The 20,387-nt window shown below is 43.1% G+C and overlaps 1 protein-coding gene across 1 annotated transcript in view; it reads left to right on the plus strand.

Moving 5' to 3' along the window:
- The window catches only part of LOC139278153 (probable G-protein coupled receptor 139), a 66,244-nt gene that overhangs the window by 39,108 nt on the left and 6,749 nt on the right, over nucleotides 1–20,387 (plus strand). The window contains exons 2-3 of the mRNA XM_070896809.1: nucleotides 14,949–15,188; nucleotides 18,706–19,544. Coding sequence (XP_070752910.1) covers nucleotides 14,949–15,188; nucleotides 18,706–19,544 — 1,079 coding nt within the window. The remainder of the gene's footprint in view (nucleotides 1–14,948; nucleotides 15,189–18,705; nucleotides 19,545–20,387) is intronic.

Here is a 20,387-nt window from a genome sequence, read left to right on the forward strand (position 1 = left end):
ATGTATCGTAATCAGAATGTGTGGCCTCAGGTCCCCGGGAGCTTGGGTTGATGGAGTTCGAATGGGGAGTACTCCCGGATCCTGCCCACACCCTTAGTTGACGGGAGTACTAGCCTTCCACAGCTCTTCTACGTTGTGGTATTGGCTAGCGGGTGGTGGTTTCTCCGCATCCGCAGACTTATCGCTATCCGACTTAGTCTCCCTTACCTCCACCCTTTCACCCTTCCCTGTTCCCGGGACACAGTGTTGCTTCCACATAGAATACATCGCTCCTGTTGGGATTCCAACAATTTTTTCCTTGGGGACCCCTGCCTTCAGTAAAGCAGTGAACATGTCCCTCCGCGTAATTCTTTTTTTTTGTCTTTCCTGATCCTGTACCTTTCCCAGAGGTCAAACCTTGTCGCTGGTCCCGATCCCCCTCTACCTTAGCCGTTCTCGACTCTCGCACACTATCTTCTACATCCTCCAACTGTCCTAACAATAGGCAAGTGTACCACACCCGCTGCCCTTGGGCTGGTTCCAACAATGCGAGCAGCACACCCTCATCATAGGAGGGCCACTCTTCATCAGCCTGCTCCGCATACCTGCCGTAAAGAGCTCCTGAGCTGGCCCCCCATATGGTTGGTGATATAATCCTCCCTGTGTTGCCATATTGCGCAACTATATCGCACCCTCCACCATAGTATTCCAAGGTTTTATCTCCACTTCCCAATCAATGGCAGAGTGATATTTTTGCAGGACCCCTATAGTAACCATGTCCTATAGCGAAAGTATGCCCTGGACATTCTGTAGCACTGCTGTGATATGGTGGTCCATGGTCATAGTCCCCATTTTTGTTAACTCTTCGGGGTTAAGTATTATGCCTGATGCTCCCTGGTGCCAAATCCGGTTTAGCCATTCTGACAATGACTCCCCGGGTTTTTGGCGAAATCGCGACCCTATTTCTTGAAACTCAGTAGTGCTGAAATCACACACCCCTCTAGTGGTTACCGGCGGTTCCCCATCTTGCTTTTTCGTCTTATTTGTCATAAGGGGTCTAGCTTCCGTGCTCAGAGCGTATGGGGGAGTGACTTTACTTTCCTCCCGTTCCCCCCTCTCATCTGTCCACTCATATTTTGAGTCAAAGGAGTAGCAGATGTCTCCGTCCCAATGAGCCGGATCCAAAGTGGGTCCAGCTACCAATGCACGTACCTTTGGCCGATCTATCTGTAATTTCCGTCATATTTTGCACTGTCACCAGACGGCATATTAAAGTTTCTGATTGTTCATTGACTTTATGCGCCCGTTCTTGTGCAGTGCGGACCGCTTCAGTCAGGGTCGAGTTTTGACTTTCCAAAAGCTTAAAAGCTGTTTTTAACTGTAGGTTTTCTGCCTCACTTTCCTTAAGTTGTTTACACATCGCCTTTAATGCTGTCAACAAAATCCATCCCATTTGTGGCGGACTAATGTTCTCCTGTGGGAAGCCCACTTCCTCCAGGAGCGACAGTATCGCGTGGGGTACGGTTCTATCTTTGCTCTGTTCCAATAACGGCGTTTCCCCATGTTACGGGGGTCCAAACTGAGCTAGCACATTGGCAAGAGAGCCAAAACCCTCATCCCTCGTGCTCCACCCTGGTATTCTATACTTCTCTCCCACAAGAGGAGACTGCTTCTTGTCTTTTCTCTTAAACATTTTACCAGATCCTGCCGACTACGCCAAAATGTTTTGGATCGATAATAATAGACCCAGGTTCGGGATCTGGATGAATGTTAAATAAGGGACAAGATAAATGAAGTAAAGATAAAACACCATTTACTGAGAGAAAAGAAACATAATACAGTTTACGAAGAAAAGCGAAGTATGATAAGATGCAACAAAGGTCACAGCCTTCGGCCCGTCGGGAACTCCGCAACCATGGCTGGTCAGGAGCCTTGGGGGTCCCGGCACCACTTGCGAATCACGGTCCAAGGTGAAGTTGAAAGAGCTACTGGACAGTTCCATTCCTTTATACTATTGAACAAACATGGGTGCATGTGCCTTATGGCCAACTCCTAATCTGTAAGGCCCCAGCATGAGACCTCGAGGCACTGATCGTCCCATAAACAAGATGGTGTGCATATCAAGGTCTCTCTCTCTCTCTCCCTCTTCATCAACAACATTCCACGAGGCATGAAGAAGGAAACACACTGTAAATGTCGGAATATCATAATTAACTCTATGTGATTTACCCTATACAATACAGAGATGTGCTTTTCTGCATGGATCTAGTGTGCATTCGTATCGGCAGTGTGGACTGGCCCATGCTACACCTGGGCCCCTGGCCCCCAACTCGCGCCTCCCCTGGGCCCTGGTCACATCCCTCCTTTATAATGCACAGGATCACAAATACCTTATCAACAGACTCAACAACTTGTTCTATACCTTCAAAGATTGGTGTACAACATCCCCACGTCCTCCTGTTCCTGCACCCCTTTAATATTGTAGCATTAATTTTGCAGTGCTTCTCCTAATCCTCCTGAACAAAATGCTTCACTTCACACTGCTTTGCATTAAATGTTTTCTGCCATGCATGTGCCCATTTGACCAGTCTCTCTGTGTCTGCCTGAAGTCTGTTGCTATCCTCCTCACTGTTACTACATTCCAAGCTTTGTGTCATCTGTAAATTTTGAAATTATACTCCCTACACCCAACTAGACATACATGAAAAATAACAGTGGCCCTAATACCAACTCCATGGGGACATCACTGTAGACTTATCATTGCATGTTAATCTATGAACGTGGTTAGTGTAAACAATTGGAGAATGCTTTATCGACCTGATCAGTGCTTACAATTGCAGAATGATCTATAGATCCGGTTAGTGATAACAATTGGAGAATGATATATAGACCTGCTTAGTGTTAATAATTGGTGAATATTATATGGACCTTGCTCGTGCTAAGAATTGGAGAATGATCTACATAACTGGTTACTGCTACCCATTGGAGAATGATATATGTACCCGGTAAGTGTTAACAATTGGAGATCTATTGACCCATATTAGGGATATGAAATGGAGTTTCATCTTCAGACTTGGACACTGGCTATAAAATGGAGACTTATTCATGGACCTGAGTATTGCAATAAAATTGAATCATATTGAGTGATAAACAAAATAGCGAATTATCGCCAAACAGAAAGCTGTCTCCTGAAGACAGTGACTGAATACAGAGTCAAATGAAGGGTGGGACCGATTAGGGATCAACACTGAATCGTCTTGTGGAATCTGAGACCAGGGCTGAGGTACAAAATTAAACTTTGCATCGGTGTTCCCTTTAAGAAAGGAATGCTGCCAATGTAACAGGAAAGGAGGAGAGGTAGAGACATTGGATAGCATATAAATAAAGAGGAGATACTTATATGGTTGTCCAATTGTTAGCCTTTACCGGTCCATAGAATAATCTCCAATTATGAGCACCTACCAGGGCTTTAGCTCAAACCCCAATTTTTAACTTTAGCCAGCTCCATATATCCTTCTTCAATTGTTAACACCAACCAAGTCCAAACTTCATTCTACAATTGTTATCAATAACCAGGTTCATAGAACATTGTCCAATTATTAGCAGTAAACAGGTCCACAGATCATTCTCTAATTGTTTGCAGTAACCAGGTCTAAGGTTCATTCTACAATTGTTAGCATTAAACACGTTTATAGATCATGCTCCAATAATTATCACGAACCAGGTCTCGAAATCATTCTCCAATTGTTCGCACTAACCAGGTCCATAGATAATTCACCAAATGTTAACACTAGCCAGGAACATAGAGCATTCTCCAAATATAAGTTATTTCCAGGTCTATAGATAATTCTCCAGTTGTTAGCACTAACCCGTTCGATACAACTTTCTTCAATTGTAATTTGCTTAAAACTATCCCGGTTATTAGATCATTCTCAAATTGTTAGACCTAACCAGTTACATAGATCGTTTTCCAATTGTTAGCTCGAAACAGGTCCATAGTTCAATCTCCAATTTATTAGCACTAACCAGGTCTGTAGATCATTCTCCAATTGGTAACACTACCAGGTCCACAGAATATTCTACAATGGTTAACAGTAACCATGTTGATAGATGTTTCCCTAATTGTTAGCACATAGCAGGTCTATAAATCTTTGTAGATTTGTTAGCACCAACAAGGTACTTAGATCATTCTTCAATTATTATCACGACCCGGGTCCACAGAATATTCTCCAATGCTTAACATTAACCAGGGCCATAGACCGTTCTCCAATTGTTAACATTGCCAGGTCTATCGACAATTCTCCAATTGTTAGCACTAACCAGAACTATAGATCATTCTCCAATTGTTAACTTGAACCGGATCTATAGATCATGCTCAAATTGTTAGCTTGGACAAGGTCTGTTGATAATTCTCCAATTGTTACCACTAACCAGTTCCACAGATCATTCTCCAATTGTCAGCACTAAACACATATAAAGTTTGTGCTACAATTGTTAGCAGAACCAGGTTTATAGATCATTTTCCAATAGTTATCACGAACCAGGTCTATTAATCATTCTCCAATTATTCGCACTAACCTGATCCATAGATAATTCATCAAATATTAAGAATAACGAGTGCAGTAGATCATTCTCTAATTATTAATAATAACCATATCCTGAGAATATTCTCCAATGTTTAGCACTTACCAGGTCGACAGACCATTTTCCGATTGTCAGCAGTAACCAGATTGACACATCATTCTTCAATTGCTTGAACTTACCATGTCCATTGATCATTTTCTAATTGTTAACCTAACCAGCTCTATAGATCATGCTACAATTGATAACATTTACCAATTCTATAGCTCATTCTCCAAATGTTAACACTAACCTCATCTATACATAATTCTCCAGTTATTATCAATAACAAGATCCATAGATCATTCTACAATGGTTAACACTTAGCAGTTGCTTAGATAATTCTCCAATAGTCAACACAAGGTAAATAGATCATTCTCTAATTGTTAACACTCAGCAGGTCCATAATTCATTCTCCAATTGTTAGCTCTAAACAGCTCTAAATCATTCTCCAATTGTCTGTAATAACCAGGCCCATGGATGATTCTCCAATTGTGAGCACTGACCAAGTTTATCGTTCATTCTGCAATTGTTTGCAATGACCAGGTCTTTCGATCATTCTCCAATTGTTAGCACAAACCAGGTCTATTGATCATTCTGCAATTGTTAACAGTAAGCAGATCCTTTATCATTCTCCAATTGGTCACACGAACAAGGTTCCTAGATCAGTCTACAATTCATATCTCTATGCAGGTCGATATAATATTCCCCAATTGTTAACACTAACCAGATCTGTAGATCATTGACCAATTGTTAGCACTAACCAGGTTCTTAGATCATTCTCCAATTGTTAACAGTAAACAGGTCTATAGAATGTTCTTCAATTGTTAAATATATCCAGTTTCTTCAATCATTCTCCAATTGTTAGCACTAACCACGTTCCTGGATCATTCTCCAATTATTAGAAATTGCCAGTTGCATAGATCATTCTCCAATTGTTAATAATAACCAGTTCTATAGGTCAGTATGCAATAATTGACACTAAGCAGGTCGATAGATCAATCTCCAATTTAAAAAAAAAATATTGGATCGGCGAATGTGGGTGTCGCTGGCAAGGCCACTATTTATTGCCCTTGAGATGGTTGTGGAGAGCCACCTTCTTGAATCGCTGCAGTCCGTGTTGTTATTTTACTCTCATACTGCTATTCAGGAGGATGTTACAGGTTTTTGATCCAGCAACGGTGAAGGAACGGCAATATGCTTCCAAATCAGGATTGTTAGTGACTTGGAGAGTAACGTGGAGGTGGTGGAGTCCCCATGTTCTTGTTACCCACGTCCTCCTAGGTGGTATAAGTCTTGCATTTGGGAGCTGCTGCTGAAGATGCCTCGGTGAGTTGCTGCAGTGCATCTTGAAGATAGTGCACACTGCAGCCACGGTAATTCAGTGATGGAGGGAGTGGAAGGTTAAGGTGTTGCATGGGGTGCCAATCAATCGGGCTGCTTTGTCCAGGATGATGTCGAACTTCTTGAGTGTTGTTGGAGCTGCACTCCTCCAGGGAAGTGGAAACTATTTCATCATACTCCTGACTTGTGCCTTGAAGATGGTAGAAAGTCCTTGGGGAGTCAGGAGGTGAGCGACTCAGCACAGAATACCCAGCCTCTGACCGGCTCTTGTTGTCACAGTATCTTTGTGGCTGGTCCAGTTAAGTTTCTGGACAATGATGACCCCAGGAAGTTGATGGTGGGGGATTCAGCAATGGTAATGACATTGAATGTTAAGGGGCAGTGGTTAGACTGTCACTTGTTGGAGACATCATTGCCTCGCACTTCTGTGTCACGAATGATATTTGCCACTTTTCAGCCCAAGCCTGAATGTTTCCAGGTCTTGCTGCATGCTCCATTATCTGAGGAGTTACGAATGGAACTGAACACTGTGACATCATCAGCGAACATCCTCACTTATCATGGAGGGAAGTTCATTGATGAAGCAACATTAAATGGTTGGGCCTATGACATTGCCCTGAGCAACTCTGCAGCGATGTCCTGGGGCTGCGATGATTGACCTCCAACCACTACAACCACCTTCCTTTGTGCTAGGTATGACTCCAGCCAGTGGAGGTTTTCCCTCTGATTCCCATTGAATTCAGTTTTACAAGGGCTCCTTGCTTCTACAATCAGTCAAATGCTGCCTTGATGTCAATTGCAGTCACTCTCACCTCGCCTCTAGAATTCAGCTGTATTGTCCATGTTTGGACTAATGCTATAACAGTTCTGGAGCTGAGTGGTCCTGGCGGATCTCAAACTGGGCATCAGTGAGCAGGTTAATGGTGAGTAAGTGCTGCTTGATAGCACTGTTGATGAAACCTTCCATTACTTTGCTGATGATTGAGAGTAGACTGATGGGGCAGTAATTCGCTGGTTTTTGTGGACAGACCATACCTGGGCAGTTTTCCACATTGTCGCAAAGATATCAGTATTCTATCTGTATTGGAACAGCTTGGCTAGAGGCATGGCTAGTTGTGGAGCACAAGTCTTTAGCACTACAGCCGGAATGTTGTTGGGGCCCATAGCCTTTTATTTTTCCAGTGCTTATGTCTCTTGATATCATGTGGAGTGAATCGAATTGGTTGAAGACGGGCTTCCTTGAGGGTGGGGACATCAGGAGGAGGCTGATATCCATTCGGCATTTCTGGCTGAAGATGGTTGTGAACACTTCAGCCTTTTCTTTTGCATTCACATGCCGTGCTCTGCCATCATTGAGGATGGGGATATTCATGGAGCCTCCTCCTCCCGTTAAATGTTTAATGGTCCACCACCATTAATGACTGGATGTGGCAGGACTACAGCACATTAATCTGAGCTGTTGGTTGTGGGACCGCTTAGCCTTGTCGATAGTATGCTGCTACCACTGTTTAGCATGCATGTAGTCCTGTGTTGCAGCTTCCTCAGATTGGCACCTCATTTTCAGGTTTGCCTTGTGCTGCTCCTGGCATGCTCTTCTACTTTCTTCATTGAACCAGGGTTGGTCCCCTGGCTTGATGGTAATGGTAGAGTGAGGGATATGCCGGGCATGAGGTTACAGGTTGTGGTGGAATACAAATCTGCTGCTGCTGATGGCCCACAGCGCCTCATGGATGCCCAGTTTTGAGCTGCTAGGTCAGTTCTGAAACTGTCCCATTTATCACGGTGGTAGTGCCACAGAGCATGATGGATGGTGTCCCCCATGTGAAGACGGGACTTCATCTCCACAGTGACTGTGTGCTGTTTACTGCTACCAATGATCTCATGGACAGATGCATCTGCGACAGGTAGATTGGTGAGGACAAGGTCGATTGGTGAGGACAAGGTCAAGTAGGTTTTTCGTGTTGGTTCTTTCACCACCTGCTGCAGGCCCAGTCTGGCAGCTATATCCTTCAGGTCTCGGCCAGCTTCGTCAGTAGTGGTGCTACCAAGTCACTCTTGGTGATGGATATTGAAGTCCTCCACTCAGAGTACATTCTGTGCCCTTGCTACTCTCAGTGCTTCTTCCAAGTGGTATTCAACATGGAGGATTACTGAATCATCAGCTGTGTGAGGGCGGTAGCTTGTAATCTGCAGGTTTCCTTGCCGATTCGTGACTTGAAGCCTTGAGACTTCATGCTGTCAAGAGTCAATGCTAAGGTCTCCAAAGGCCACTCCCTCCCGACTGTGTACCACTGTGCCGCCACCCCGTGTGTGTCTGTTCTGCTGGTGGGACAGGACATACAGAGGAATGGTGATGGAAGATTATGGGACATTGACTGAAAGGTACGATACTGTGAGTATGACTGTGTCAGGTTGTTGCTTGACAGGTCTGTGGGACAGCTCTCCAAATTTTGGTACAAGTCCCCAGATGTTGGTGAGAAGGACTTTGCAGTGTCGATTGTGCTGGGTGTGATGTTGCCGAAGTCGATGCCAGGGAGTCCATCTGGATTTATGCTCACTATTGTTTTTCTTAGCGGTTGTGTACAACTGAGTGGCTTGCTAGGCCAGTTCAGAGGGCAGTTAAGAGTCAATCACGTTGCAGTGTGTTTCGAGTCACATATAAGCCGGACCTGGTAAGGACGGCAGTTCGCTGGAGAATATTATTGAAACAGATGGGTTTTTATGACAATGCGGTATTTTCATGGTCACTATTACCAACAAAAGCTTTTTTAATATTCCATAATCATTAATTAACTGAAGATAAGCTCCCCAGCTGCCGTGGTCGGATTTGAACTCGTGTCTCTCGATCATTAGTCCAGTCATCTTGATTATCAGTCCGGCGATTTTATAACTACGCTCCCGTTACCAGGTCCACAGTTCATCCTCCAATTGTTAGCACTAACCGGGTCCATAGATCATTCTCCAATGGCTAACACTAACCAGGTCAATAGATCATTCTTCACTTCTTGATACAAACCAGGTTCATCGATCATTCTCCAATTGCTTGCACTAAGCAGGTCGAGAGATCATTGTCCAATTGTTAACGCAAACAAGATTCATCGATCATTCTCCAATTGTTAACACAAACCAGATCCATAGATCATTCTGCAATTTTTCACACTGACAACGTTCCTAGATCAGTGTACAATTCTTATCCCTAGCCAGGTCCATAATGTATTCCCCAATTGTTAACACTAACCAGGTCCATAGATCATTCTCCAATGGTTAACACTAATCTGGTTCTTAGAAACTTCTGCAATTCTCAACACCAGCTAAATAGATTATTCTCCAATTGTTAGCATTAACCACATTCTTAAATCATTGTCCCATTGTTCGCACTAACCAGATCTACAGATCATTTTCCAATTGTTAAATTGAACCAGGTCTATAGATCATGCACCAATTGATAACACTTACCACATCTATAGATCATTCTCCAATTGTTAGCACTAACCATGTCCATAGATGTTTCCCCAATTGTTAGCACAGAGCAGGTCGATAAAGCTTTCTCAAATTCTAGCATGAACAAGGATCTTAGATCATTCTTCAATTGTTATCACTACCCTGGTCCACGCAATGTTCGCACTAACCAGGTCTATATATAATTCCCAAATTATTCCCACTAACCAGTTCCATAGATCACTCTCCAATTGAAAACAAGTTCTCTAGACAATTCTCCAATTGCTAGCTCTAACCAGGTCTATGGACCATACTGAAAATGTGAGCACTAACTATGTATTTAGATCATTTGCAATTGTTAGCACATACCAAGTCCACATATCATTCTCCAATTATTAACAGTAACCAGGTCCATAGATCATTCTCAAATTTAAACACGAACCAGATCCAAACATCATTCTCCAATTGCTAACACTAACCAGGTCCTTTGAATAATCTACGATGGTTAACACTTACCAGTTCTAGAGATGATTCTCCGTTTGTTAGCAGTTACCAGGTTAACACAACATTCTTCAATTTTAAGCACTAAACAGCTCCATGGATCATTATCCAATAGTTAGCACCAACCAGTTTCTTAGATCATTCTCCAATAGTTAGCACTAACCAGTTTCTTAGATCATTCTTTAATAGTTAGCTCTAACCAGTAACTGAGATCATTCTCCAATAGTTAGCACTAACCAGTTTCTTAGCTCATTCTTCAGTTGTTAGAACAAACCAGTTACATAGATCGTTCTCCAATAGTTAGCACTAACCATGTTCTTAGACCAGTCTACAATTATTAGTACTATCAAGTTACATAGATCATTCGCCAATTCTTAACACTAACTAGGTCTATAGATAATTCTCCAATTGTTAACACTACCCAGGTCCACAGAATATTCCACAGTGGTTAACACGAACCAGGTCTATAGTTCATTCTCTAATAGTTTGCACTAACTAGATTCCTACATCATTCTCCAATTGTTTACACTAACCAGCTCCATAGCTATTTCTACAATTGTCAGCACTAACCAGAGCCATAGATCATTGTCCAACTGTTCACACTAACAAGATCTAAAGAGTGTTCTAAAATTGTTAGCATTAACCAGGTTTATAGACCATTCTGTAATTATTCACACTACAAGGATCAGAAGTCATTCTCCAATTCTTAACAAGAAAAACCTCTGTAGATCAATCTATTATTTTTACCATTGACCAGGCCCATAATTCATTCTCCAATTGTTATCAATAACCAAGTCAATAGTTCATTCTACAATTGTTAGCACTAACCTGGTCTAAAGATAATTCCCCAATTGTCTGCACTAACCAGGTCCGTAGTTCATTCTCCAATTGTTAGAACTAACCAGGTCTATAGTTCATTATTCAATTTTTCACACTCACCTAGTCTCTATATAATTCGCCAATTGTTAGCATTTACCAGCTGCATAGATAACTCTCTATTTGTTAACATTAACCAGGTACATAAAATATTCTCAATTTCTTTGCACTAACCAGGCCCCTTGAGCATTTTCCAATTATTAGCATTAACCACTTCTATAGAATTTCCCCAATTGTTAACTCTAAGCAGCTCTGTTGATTAATTCCAATCATTGGCTCAAAGCAGGTCTATAGATCATTGTCCAATTGATGGCAGTAACCAGGCATAAATAATGTTCTGCAATTGTTGGCAGTAACCAAGTTCATGGACCATTCTGCAATTGTTCACATGAACCATGTTCATAATTCATTCTCCAATTGTTGTCATTAACCAGGTCAAAAGAACATCCTCCAATTGTTAGCATTAACCACTTTTATAGAACTTTTTCCAATTGTTAACTCTAACCAGTTGTACAGATCATTCTGCAATACTTAGCTCAAAACAGGTCTATAGATAATTCTCTAATTGTTATAACTAACCAGGTCCATAGAAAATTCTACAATTGTTAACAAGAACGTGGACCATAGACCATTCACCATAGATCATTCTCCAAGTATTTACACTCTCCAGGTCTACAGATCATTCTCCATTTGTAAGCACTAACCAGGTCCATACTTCATTCTCCAATTGTTAGGTGTAACCTAGTCCTTAGACCATTCGCCAATTGTTAGCAATAACCTGGTCCAAAGATCAATCTCCAATTGTCAACAATAACCAGGTCCACAGATAATTCTCCCAATGTCAGCACTAACCAGTTCCATACTTTATTCTCCAATTGTTAGCACAAACCTAGTCCATAGATATTCACCAATTGTTAGCAATAACCAGGTCCATAGATTAATCTCCAATGATCAACAATAACCAGATCCACAGATAATTCTCCAATTGTCAGCACTAACCAGGTCTATAGAATATTTACCGATCGCTATCATTATCCAGGCCCATAGATCATCTTCCAATTTTCTGCAAGAACAGGTCCATAGATCATTCTACAATCGTTAGCACTTACCAGGGCTACAGATCATTCTCCAAGTGTTCGCACGAACCAGGTACGTAGATCATTCTCCAATTGTTAACAGGAGCAGGTTCATAGACCATTCTACATTGTTAAAACTTACCAGTTCCATAATTCATTCAACAATTTTTAGCACTAACCAGGTCAAAAGATCATTCTCCAATTGCCAGCACAAACCAGGTTCATAATTTACTCTCCAATTGTTAGCACTAAAGAAATTCACAGATCATTTTCCACTTGATAGTACTGACCAGGTCTATAGATCATGCTCCAATTGTTAATGCTAATGAGGTCTATAGACCATTCTCAATTGTTAGCATTAAGCACATCCATAGAACTTTTCCCAATTGTTAACTCTAACCAGTTCTACACATCATTCTCCAATATTTAGCTCAAACCAGGTTCATAGATTACACTCTAATTGTTAACACTAACCAGGTCTATCGTTCATTGCCTAATTGTTAGCACTGATCATGTCTATAGATAATTCATTAATTGTTAGCACTAACCAGGTCTATAGATCATGCTGCAATTGTTTGCACTGATCATGTCTATAGCTCATCGTCCATTGTTGGCACTAACTGGGCTGTAGATCGTGCTCTAATAGTTAGCACTAACGAGGTCTGAAGATCGTTCTACAATTTTTCTGGTGCATATTTCATTCTCCAACTGTTCACACTTATCAGTCCCACAGATCATTCTCCAATTTTTAGCACTATCCATTTCGATAGAACAGTTTCCAATTGTTAGCACAAACCAGGTCCGTAGAATATTCACCAATGATTAGAAGTAACCACGTACATAGATCTTTCTGCAATTGGTAACACTAACCAGACCAAAAATTCATTATCAAATTTATAACACTATGCGGGTCTATAGCTCATTCTCCAAGTGTTAAAACTAACCATGTCTGTAGATTATTCTCCATTTTTTTTTGCACTAAGCAGGTAAAAAGGGCTGGGGCATCGTGGTATTGATTAAATAAACTGTTAAAGCAGTGAGAAGGGATAATATGTTAGAGGGATCATCAAATGAGGCCATATGGATCAAACTGAAAAATAAAAAAGGGGCGATCACACAGCTGGGCATGTATTATAGAGTCCCAAACAGTGGGAGGGAGATAGAGGAGCAAATATGTAGGCAAATTGCTGTGATGTCCAAGAACCATAGGGCAGTAATAGTAAGGCATTTTAACTATGCTAATATTGATTGGGACAAATATAGTGTGAAGGGTATAAAGCATGCAGAATTTTTAAAATGCATTCAAGAGAACATTTTTAATCAGTATGTAACAAACCCAACATGAGAGGAGGCGGTTGTGGGTTTAATTTTAGGGAATGAAGCTGGGCAGGTTGAAGGGGTATTAGTCGGAGAGCACGTGGCTGCCAATGACCATAATTCAGCCATATTCAAGTTAGTTATGGATAGGGACAAGGATAGGCCTGGAATGAAAGGCACAAAATGGGAAAAAGCTAATTTTGCTAAGTTGAGGATTGATTTGGCCACATTCGACAGGAAACAGTTTGGCTGTATTGAGAGGAGACCTCATTGAGAAGTACAAAATTTTGAGGGGCCTGGATATAGTGGATAGCAAGAGCTTATTTCCATTGGTGCAGGTGTCAATTATGAGGACCATAGCTTTACGGTGGTTGGTGGAAGTTTTAGGGGTGATTTGAGGTGGGGCTTCTTCACGCAGAGGGTGTTGGGGGTCTGGAACTCACTGCCTGGAAGGGTTGTGAATGCAGAAACCTTTACCTCATTTAAAGTGTCCTTGGATGGGCACTTAAAGTGCTGTAACCTGCAGGTTTCCAACTTAGAACTGGTAATTGGGATTAGACTGGATAACCTCTTGTTGCCTGCGCAGATATAGCCAAGGTGATCTCTTGGACTAGTTTCAATCATCTGGATGGGCCGGAGAAGAATTTTCCCAGATTTTATTTAAGCCAATTGGCCTGGATTTTTATCTGGTTTTTGCCACTCCCAGAAGATCACGTGGCTCTAATTGGGGTGGAGTGTAGAATGTTTTTGAGCAAGGAGTGTCGCAGTTGTGTGCGGTGGACTAGTTGGGCTGGTTGGTCTTCACGTTTCCGCCATTGTTCACTGTTCATAGGTTTATATGTAATCTTCAGAGCTGCTGACCAAGGGCCGTGTGGCTCTTTTTTGGCGGGCGCAGACACGATGGGACGAAATGGCCTCCTTCTGCACTGTAGATTTCTATGTTTCTGAAGATCATTCTCGAACTGTTTGCACTAACCATGTCGATAAATCATTCTGCAATTGCTAAAACAGGCCAGTTCTATAAATCATTCTCCCATTGTTAATACAGGTCAGGTCTATAGATCATTCTCCCATTGTTAACACTAAACATATCCATAGAGCATTACCCATTTGTAAGTGTGAACCACTTCTATCGAACGTTCTCCAATTGTTAGATTTGATCAGGTCTACAGCTCATTCTTCAATCGTTCGCCGAAACCAAGTCTAGATCATTCTCCAATTGTTAGCACTAACCAGGTCCACAGACCATTAACTGTTTGCACTAACGACATCTATAGACCATTATTAGCATTAACCAGTTCTACAGATCATTCTCCAATATTTAGCTCGAACCAAGTTGAGACCGGTGACAAGTCCCATTGCGGTAATTACAGAGGAGTCTCATTGCTGTCTGCCACAATGAAAGTCATCACAAGAATGTTTCTCAATCGCTTTCAACCAGTGACTGAAGAGCTCCTCCCAGATTCACTATGCGAATTCCACCCAGTAAGGGGCACAATGAACAGGGCAGTCACCGTGTGTCAAATTTAAAGACAATGCAGGGAGCAGTGTCAATCTCTGTACATGGCCTTCTTTGACCTCACAAAGGCCTTTGACACTGTTAAACTCGAAAGATTATGGAGTGTCTCCATAAATTCGGCTGCGCTCAAAAGTCCATCATGATCCTCCGCCTGCTCCACCATGACATGCTAGCCATGATCCTGAACAATGGATTCACCAGAGACCCAATACACGTGCGGTCCGGGGACAAGCATGGTTGTATCATTTCACCAACCCTCTTCTCGATTTTCCTTGCAGCAATGCTCCATCTCACCCTTAATAAGCTCCCTGCTGGAGTGAAGCTTATCTATAGAACGAACGGGAAACTGTTCAACCTCTGTCACATACAGTCCAGATCCAAGGTCGCCCCATCCTCTGTCATTGAATTACGGTATGCAGATGACGTTTGCGTTTGCGCACACTCGGAGGTCGAACTCCAGACCGTCGTCAATACCTTCATCAAAGTGTCCGAGAGTATGGGCATGGCACTAAACACCCGTAATACAAAGGTGCTATACAAAACTGTCCCTGCCTCGCAGCACTGCCCCGATTATCATGATCCATGATGAGGCCTTGCACAATGTGAAACATTTAACATAGCTTGGGAGCCTACTGTCACCAAGGGCAGACATCGATGACGAAGTCCAACACAGCCTTCAGTGTGTCAGTGCAGCCTTCCGTCGGCTGAGGAAGGGTGTATTTGAAGACCAGGACCTCAAACCCGTAACGAAGCTCATGGTCTACAGGGCAGTAGTGATACCCACCCTCCTATAAGCTTCAAAGGCATGGATTATGTACAGCAGACCCCTTAAACCACTGGAGAAGTATCACCAACGCTGCCTCCACAAGATCCTGCAAAATCATTGGCAGGATGGGCACATATCGCTCAAGCCAACATCCCCAGCATCGAAGCATTGACCGCACTCGATCAGCTCCTATGGACGGGCCATATCGTCTGCATTCCGGATGCAAGACTCCTAAAACAAGTGCTCTACTCAGAGCTCTGATACAGCAAGTGAGCCCCAGGTGGGCAGAGGAAACACTTCATGGACACCCACAAAGACTCCTTGAAAAAGTACAACATCCCCACTGCCACCAAGGGATCCCTTGCCCAAGTCCGCTCAAAGTGGAGGAGAAGCATCCGGGAAGGCATTGAACACGTCAAGTCTCTTTGCTGGGAGCTCGTGCAAGCCAATCGCACACAGCGTAAGGAGGGCATGCAGCCCTTCCAACCACCTTCACTAAGGAAGACACAAATAACCTTCTGTAAATACTAGGGGACCGAGGGTCTAGCGAGAAGGAGCAACTTATGGAACTCCTTATTAGTCAGCAAATTGTGATCGGGAAATTGATGGCATTAAAATCCGATAAATCACCAGGGCCTGATAGTCTGCATCCCAGTGTACTTAAGGAAGTGGTCCTAGAAATAGTGGATGCATTGGTGGTCATTTTCCAACAGTGCGTTGAATCTGGATCAGTACCTATGGCCTGGAGGGTAGCTAATGTAACGCCACTTTTAAAAAAAGGAGGGAGAGTGAAAACAGGGAATTATAGAGCAGTTAGCCTGACATCGGTTTGCGGAAAATGTTGGAATCAATTATTACAGAAGTAATAGCAGCACATTTGGAAAGCAGTGACAGGATCGGTCCAAGTCAACATGAAAGGGAAATCATGCTTCATAAATCTTCTAGAGTTATAAATAGTAGAGTGGACAAGGGAGAACCAGTGGATGTGGCATATTTGGACTTTCAAAAGGCTTTTGACAAGGTCCCACACAAGAGATTAGTGAGCAAATTTAAAGCACATGGTATTGGGGGCAATGTATTGACGTGGATAGAGAACTGGTTGGCAGACAGCAAGCAAAGAGTCGGAATAAACGTGTCCTTTTCAGAATGGCAGGCAGTGACTAGTGGGATACTGCAAGGTTCAGTGTTGGGCCCACAGCTATTTACAATATACATTAATGATTTGTACGAAGGAATTGAACGTGATATCTCCAAATTTGAAGATGACACTAAGCTGGGTGGCAGTGTGAGCTGTGAGGAGGATGCTAAGAGGCTGCCATGTGACTTGGACAGGTTAGGTGAGTGGGCAAATGCATGGCAGATGCAGTATAATGTAGATAAATGTGAGGTAATCAACTTTGGTGGCAATAACAGGAAGACAGAATGTTATCTGAATGGTGAAAGATTAGGAAAAGGGGAGGTGTCATGAGACCTGGATGTCAAGGTACATCAGTCATTGAAAGTTGGCATGCAAGTACAGCAGGCAGTGAAGAAGGCAAATAGCATGTTGGCCTTCGTAGCGAGAGGATTTGAGTATAGGAGCAGGGGGGTCGTAATGCAGTTGTACAGGGCCTTGTTGAGGCCACACCTTGAACATTGTTTTGTTCTCCCAATCTGAGGAAGGACATTCTTGCTATTGAGGGAGTGCAGCGAAGGTTCACCACACTGATTCCCAGATGGCAGGACTGACATATGAAGAAAGACTGGATCGACTAGGCTTATATTCACTGGAATTTAGAAGAATGAGAGGGGATCTCATGGAAACGTAAAAGATTCTGACGGGAGTGGACAGGTTAGATGCAGGATGCTGGGGAAGTCCAGAACCAGGGGTCAATGACTATTGATAAGGGGTAAGCCATTTAGGACCGAGATGAGGAGAAACTTCTTCAGTCAGAGAATTGTGAACCTGTGGAATTCTCTACCACAGTACGCTGTTGAGGCCAGTTTGTTAGATATATTCAAAAGGGAGTTAGATTTGGCCTTATGGCTAAAGGGATCAAGGGGTATGGAGAAAAAGCAGGAATGAGGTTCTGAGGTGAATGATCAGCCATGCTCATATTGAATGGTGGTGCAGGCTCGAAGGGCCGAATGGCCTACTCCCGCACCTATTGTTCTATCCCTCCAACCACCGTCTGCCAAAACCTTGAGAGAGACTTTCGGTCCCGCATTGGACTCAGCAGTCACCTGATCATCCTCGACTCCGTGGGATTGCTCATGAAGAGAAGACCATACTCCCATTGTCACCACTAACCGATTATTTTCCAATTGTTATCAGTAAACAGGTCTGGAGATCATTCTCCAATTGTTCAAACTAACCAGGAGCATTGATACTGCTCCAATTTTTAACACTAAACTGTCCAATTGTTCACACTAACCAGATCAACAGATCAATCCACAATTGTTGGTAATAACCAGGTCTAAAGATCACTCTCTAACTATTTACCCTTACCAGGTCTGAAAATCATTATACAATTGTTAGCACTAACCAGGTCTATAGATCATTCTCTAATCCATAGTACTTGGATATGTCTCCATTTGAAAGCACTGTATCAGTCGATGGTCAGTCTACAGTTGCTCAGAATGCCTACATCAGGAGATCAGATTCCACTCCTTAGCACTCTCTAGTTCTACAGATCAGTTTGTATTTCAAAGCACAGCCCAAGTCCAGAGATCGTTCACAATTTGACAAAAGTGCCTATATTTGGGTATCAGTCTCTAGTTGCTAGCACTGCCCAGGTCCAGAGATCGGTTGCAATTTCATAGCAGTTGTCAATTCCGTGCATCATTCTCTTTCTGATAACAGTGTCCAGGAACAGAGGTCAGTCTCCATTTGATAGAACTGTCGATTTCTGGGATAAAACATCATTTATTTGCACGGACTAGGCCCAGATATAAGTTCTCATTTGAGTGCACTGTCCAGTTCCCCAGCTCAATCCACGTTTGAGAGCACTGCCCAAGTCGATAGATCTTTCACCATAAGACAGCAGTGCCCCAGTCTGGTATCAGTCTCCAATGGGTAGCACTGTTCATGTCCAGAGATCACCCTCCACTTGAAAACACTGTCCAGTTCCATTGATCAGTCTCCATTTAATAGCACTCTCCAGGTCTGGGGATCAATCTCTATTTGCTGAATGCAGTAAGAACACTAGAAATCCCACTCAAAATCATGTCCAATCTGTGTTGCCAGTTTGATGAGTATTATCTGCTACTTTTTTTGTGATTTCTCACAGTTAACCTGCTGGTGATCCTGATCTTGTCCCGAGGAAGGTGTGGTCTATTCGGATGTATCACCTGTTACCTGGTGGCGATGGCGTCAGCCGATCTAAGTGTTATTCTCACTGACGTGCTGCTGAAGCAGATTATCCCCCTTTATTCCACGGAACCATTCACGAACAACATTACCCTGTGTGGTCTCATTGACTGCCTCACTCATGCAGCCACAGATTGTTCTGTCTGGTTCACAGTCGCTTTCACCTGTGATCGATTTGTGGCCATTTGTTGCCAGAAGCTGAAAAGTAAATATTGCACTTGGAGAACTGCGTTGGTGGTAATCACAACAGTGTGTGTGCTGAGCTCTTTAAAGAACATCCCTTGGTATTTTCGATATGAAGCTGTGTATTTCTTCAGCACACCGTGGTTCTGCATGGTGAAGTTCAGCTACTATACCTCACCCCTGTGGAAAGCATTTGACTTCTTACATCGAGTGACAACCCCACTGCTCCCGTTCGTTCTGATTCTGCTCCTCAATGGCCTGACTGTCAGATATATTTTATTGACGAGTAGAGCCCGCAGGATACTGCGGAGGAACAGTGATCAGGAGAATCACAAGGATACAGAGATGAAGAATCGCAGGAAGTCGATCATCCTGCTCTTCAGTATATCTGCAAGCTTCATACTGCTGTGGGGGACACAAGTTGTGTACACCCTCCACGAACGAATTATATTAAGTCAGTTCCTTCATATCTTTCACAAAGACCGTCTTCCGTACTTCATTAGATACATCGCGTCAATGCTACAACTCCTCAGTTCCTGCAGCAACACTTGCATTTACGTTGTGACCCAGAGCAAAGTCAGAGAGGAGTTAAAGAATGTGGTGACTTCCCCCTTTGTTCTGATTGTCCAGTTAGTTACCTAACAGTGAGAGCTGACCACTTTCCTGAACTCAAATTCAATTTGTTTCACATTATATCCCATTAATCCCATCCCGGCTCGTTACCGAGATCACAAAACATCATTGAAACTGTCATGTATGTAGACCATGTGTACCAACTGTATAGTCATGTAAGGTGGGCCGCCAGAGGGCACTGCGGTGGGAGACCTGAGGGTGACCTGCATATGTATGCAGGGCCCAGTATAAAAGGCTGCCCACCATGCTTGTGCCTCACTCTGGAGTTACAATAAATGGGACGAAGGTCACAACAGCTCAAGTACAACACTGGACCTCGTGGAGTCATTCATAAGAGTATTAAAGGCATAACAACTGGCGACGAGATTATGAACTTTCACAACAGAATGACATATTTGGTGCATTAGAAAAGGTCTAGAGGATGAAGATTGGGAAGCCTTTACGGTTTTGCTCGACCAATATTTCGTAGCAAACGACCTGGTAGACGATGATCCGGCCACGCTGGCAGATAAACGCAGAGCTATCCCGTTGACCAGTTGTGAGCCCACAGTCCACGGCCTCATCAGGGAATTGCCTGCACCAGAGAAAACAACGACCAATTAATACGAGGAGCCGCAGGTGCTAATTTGGGACCAACTCAAACCGAAGGAGAGCAGCCTCATGGCCAGGCATCGATTTTATACACACCGCCGCCCCGAGAGCCAGGAAATCGCGAAGTACGCTACCGAACTCAGGAGGCTGGCAGGGCCATGTAAATTCGGTGCATCCCTCGCTGATGCATTGCGG

This window comes from Pristiophorus japonicus, chromosome 13, assembly GCF_044704955.1.
Source record: "Pristiophorus japonicus isolate sPriJap1 chromosome 13, sPriJap1.hap1, whole genome shotgun sequence".
Lineage (NCBI taxonomy): Eukaryota > Metazoa > Chordata > Chondrichthyes > Pristiophoridae > Pristiophorus > Pristiophorus japonicus.